The sequence below is a fragment of the Apis dorsata genome, unplaced genomic scaffold (genome assembly GCF_000469605.1).
Source record: "Apis dorsata unplaced genomic scaffold, Apis dorsata 1.3 scaffold_137, whole genome shotgun sequence".
NCBI lineage: Eukaryota > Metazoa > Arthropoda > Insecta > Hymenoptera > Apidae > Apis > Apis dorsata.
This window is the reverse complement of record NW_006263429.1, coordinates 688345-692100: the sequence shown is the minus strand read 5'-3', so window position 1 is coordinate 692100 and position 3756 is coordinate 688345. Positions and strand designations below refer to the sequence as shown.

At 16.5% G+C, this 3756-nt stretch overlaps 1 protein-coding gene across 1 annotated transcript; it reads left to right on the top strand.

Annotated features, from left to right (window-relative positions):
• The first annotated feature begins 1542 nt into the window (after positions 1-1542).
• LOC102673415 lies at positions 1543-2787 on the top strand. Its single transcript, XM_006613240.2, has 3 exons — positions 1543-1869; positions 2099-2200; positions 2340-2787. The coding sequence occupies exons 1-3, from the start codon at positions 1738-1740 to the stop codon at positions 2670-2672; spliced, it is 567 nt and encodes a 188-aa protein (XP_006613303.1). The 5' UTR covers positions 1543-1737; the 3' UTR covers positions 2673-2787.
• Positions 2788-3756: the final 969 nt, after the last annotated feature.

Here is a 3756-nt window from a genome sequence, read left to right as displayed (position 1 = left end):
TATATTATATATATTATATTATATATTTATTTATATTATATTATATATATTATATTATATATTTATTTATATTATATTATATATATTATATATTATATATATTTGATATATATTATATGGATTTTGTTGTTCATGCTTGATTGGAGACATAACCAACGCTATCGTCGTAGCTCGATTAGACTGCGTTTTGTGATTGGTCAGTATTTTTTTTATTAATAACTCGTTAATAAAGTCGTAACAAAAGTTTTTGCAAAATATTGTTTGAAATTACTTCAAAAATCTTTAATTAACTTTTATTTCCATATTTTTGGAGCATTCTGTATGATAAGATATATTGTATTCACATTCATATGTAAAAATTAATTAAAATGAATGATAAAAATATTCCATATAAAACATATTTTATATATTATATTTTAATTATAAATTGTAAACAACTTAAATAACTTTTAATATATTTTAGATTTTTCATATTTTAATTACAATTGCATTCTTTGCCCCTCCCGTCTTCTATCTATTTATTTCTATCTATCTAAGGAGTTATTCTTTTAATAAAATATTTATTAAAAATATTTATAACAATAGTTATTGATAGTTATAAATTATATGTTTATTATAAATATTAAATTATATATTTAATGAAAATATATTGTATTCTTTTTATTCAGTTGGTAAGTATTAAAATATTTCATTTTAAATAAAATTTTTTCTTGTGATATTAAATTTATTATTTTGCACAAAGATAAATTAAATATTATTAAATTTAGATTTTTATATTTATGTAAAAATAAACATTATTATACTTAACATTATAATTTGTTGTAATTATAATATTAATATTGTTTAATATTCAAGTATTAAGTATTCTTCCCAAAGAAATAAATCTTCTATGTATTTTATAATTATTAAATGATGTTTAATATTTTATTGAAATCATTTATTTTAGTATTCTGATTTATTTATTTATTTAAGAAATATAATATACAATAGTATACATAAAATAATTATAATTTATATTTATATATACATATATAAAAAATATATTATTTTTATTTAAAGATAAATGATAAAAATATTTTGAAATTTAAATTTTATTTTTTTTTCGTTTGTATTAATTTGTTTTTATCCATTTTTCAACTGAATTTTATTTAAAAATATTTTAAATTTATTTTTTTCGTTACTAATATTTAAATTTTAAATCGATATAAATAATTTAAATACAAATATTATAACCTTAAATGTATGCATAGTTGATTTGTTGTTGATTGATACTTTTTTTATTATTTGAAATAATTTAATTTATTTATTATTATTTTTAATTTAATTCATTAGAAAATTATTTAGATCAATCTTTATAGAAAAATATTAATTAATCATTTATATATTTATTAAAATGCTAAAATAAAATTTTAGATATTTGCAAAATCGCATAATTTTGTCAAATTAAAAAGTTCTATATATATTTTTGTAATCTATTTTATAACTTAAATTGTTATTCTTATTATTATTATGCTATAATATTCGATATTTTGAATAAAAACTTTATTTTTTAATGGAGTATGCGCACGATTTCTCTCAAAATATATAGATCTTAAGATCCCTTAAATAGTGTACGTTCTCATTCCTTTCTAATATTCTGTCAATTGTAACATTCATAGAATATCTAAGATAAAATAAATCTATTTTTATTCCTAAATATTATCAAATATTATTTAATAATATCATACAATCGATACAATGTCTCAAGCCTATATTTATGCATGCGAAAGGGCGGAATTATTAGGATTGCCAATACCAAGTGAAGAAGAATGGAAAGAAACACAAAAGTTTGAAGAAAATGTTAATAATGACGATGATGCAATGATTCAAGTAATTATTCCTTTTTATTATTGAATAAAATTTTAATTAGAATTTTATTTTTTTTTATTTATAAATGCAATATTAATTTTCTTAAAAATTTTAATTTTTGTAATTTTTTTATTTTTATTATTATACGAAAATAATAATAATTAATGAGACAAAATTATTTTTTCATAAATGAAAGATTAATAATTTCATAGTATTGTCAAATATTTTCAAAGTTTCATATAATTTATAGAACTTGGATTCTTCTAGTGAAACTACACAACGAATCAGTGGTGGACTAGATGAATTAAACAGTATACTCAATGTTACTCAAAAAAAAATTAACAGATTTAAGGTTAAATAATTAAATATATTTTTTTAATAAAAATAGTAATAAGAATTATATTTAAATAATTATTATTAAATACAATAAATATTTGCTAGTTATAATAGTTATGTTTTGGATGACTTTGTAAAATAAAGATATTTTACAGAATATTTGTGGCAGTTTGGGTAGTTTACTTAAAGTAAAAGTAGGATCTAAAAATAATACACCAGTTCATAAACTAACTGAACAAAATCATAATGAGATAAAGAACAAAATAGATGAAACATCTATAAATGAAGAAAACTTGATAGTAGAATTATCTGATGATAAAAAATACATAGAGAATATAGAAACTATTCCGGCAACATCAAAAGCAATTGATATCAATAAAAAGATGGGATCTCATTTGAATAAGTTAGATTCTCTTATTACTAAAGCAGAAAATGCACAATATAGTATGCAATTTCAAACAAAACAAATGAAAAAATTTTTAAAATAATAATTTATATGCAAAAATAGTATTTTATTCTAATACTCTCTTTTTCTCAGGCCTCTTCCAAATAGATTTAAAACTTTATTTATTACTATTAATATGCTTAAAAAGTTATATAAAATAAAATTTATATTGTATTAAATGTGCGAAAAAAGGTACTAAAAAAATGTTCAAAAATTACTTAATTATTAAAATGTTTATAAATTATATATATTCAAATATATAAGGAAAATTTTACATTTTAAGAAAACAAAAATTTATTTGATTGCTTATTGTATACTAAATCCATAATAATATATTACATAATATATACATATAATATATATATATGTATTAGAATCGACATTCACATTTTCATGCAGAACATTCAGACTTTTCCAAAATTATAAGAAAAACATATTGAACAAAAAATATTAAAAATATTAAAATAATATTAATATCAGGTTGTTATTTTTTGTTATTTTTAATATTATTATTAAATGTGATGATACATGACATGTGATATATAAAACTCATAATTGAAACTTTTTATTATAATAATTATAATAATTATATATATATTAATAAATTAAAAAATACTTTCTTTTAAACAAATATTAAAATAATTAGCATCTAAAATCAATATTATAATATTTATTTAACTACTAATTTTGATTATATATTCTGATTGCATCATGTTCTTTATTTATATTAATTATAAATAATTGAAATATAAATATTAAAATTTTTTATATGTTATGAGAAATAATTATAATTCTCTTTTTATTTATTGAAATTATATAACTCCCATATTATAAAAATTTATATTCTTAATATTTTACTTATATAAACATATATATATTTTTCATAAAAGTTGTTTTAAGAACAATTCAAATTTCCATATAGAAATCATATGGAAGCTCAAATGAGCCTATATTATTATGCAATTGTTATTGTTATGAGAACATGTAATTATAATAATTTTTATAAACTATTGTAATTTAATTATATCATATTAAAATGAATATATATTAAACGTTTAAATATATACATAGTGTTAATTATTTATTTGAGAAAATATAATATTAATTTCATTAATTAAATATATTTT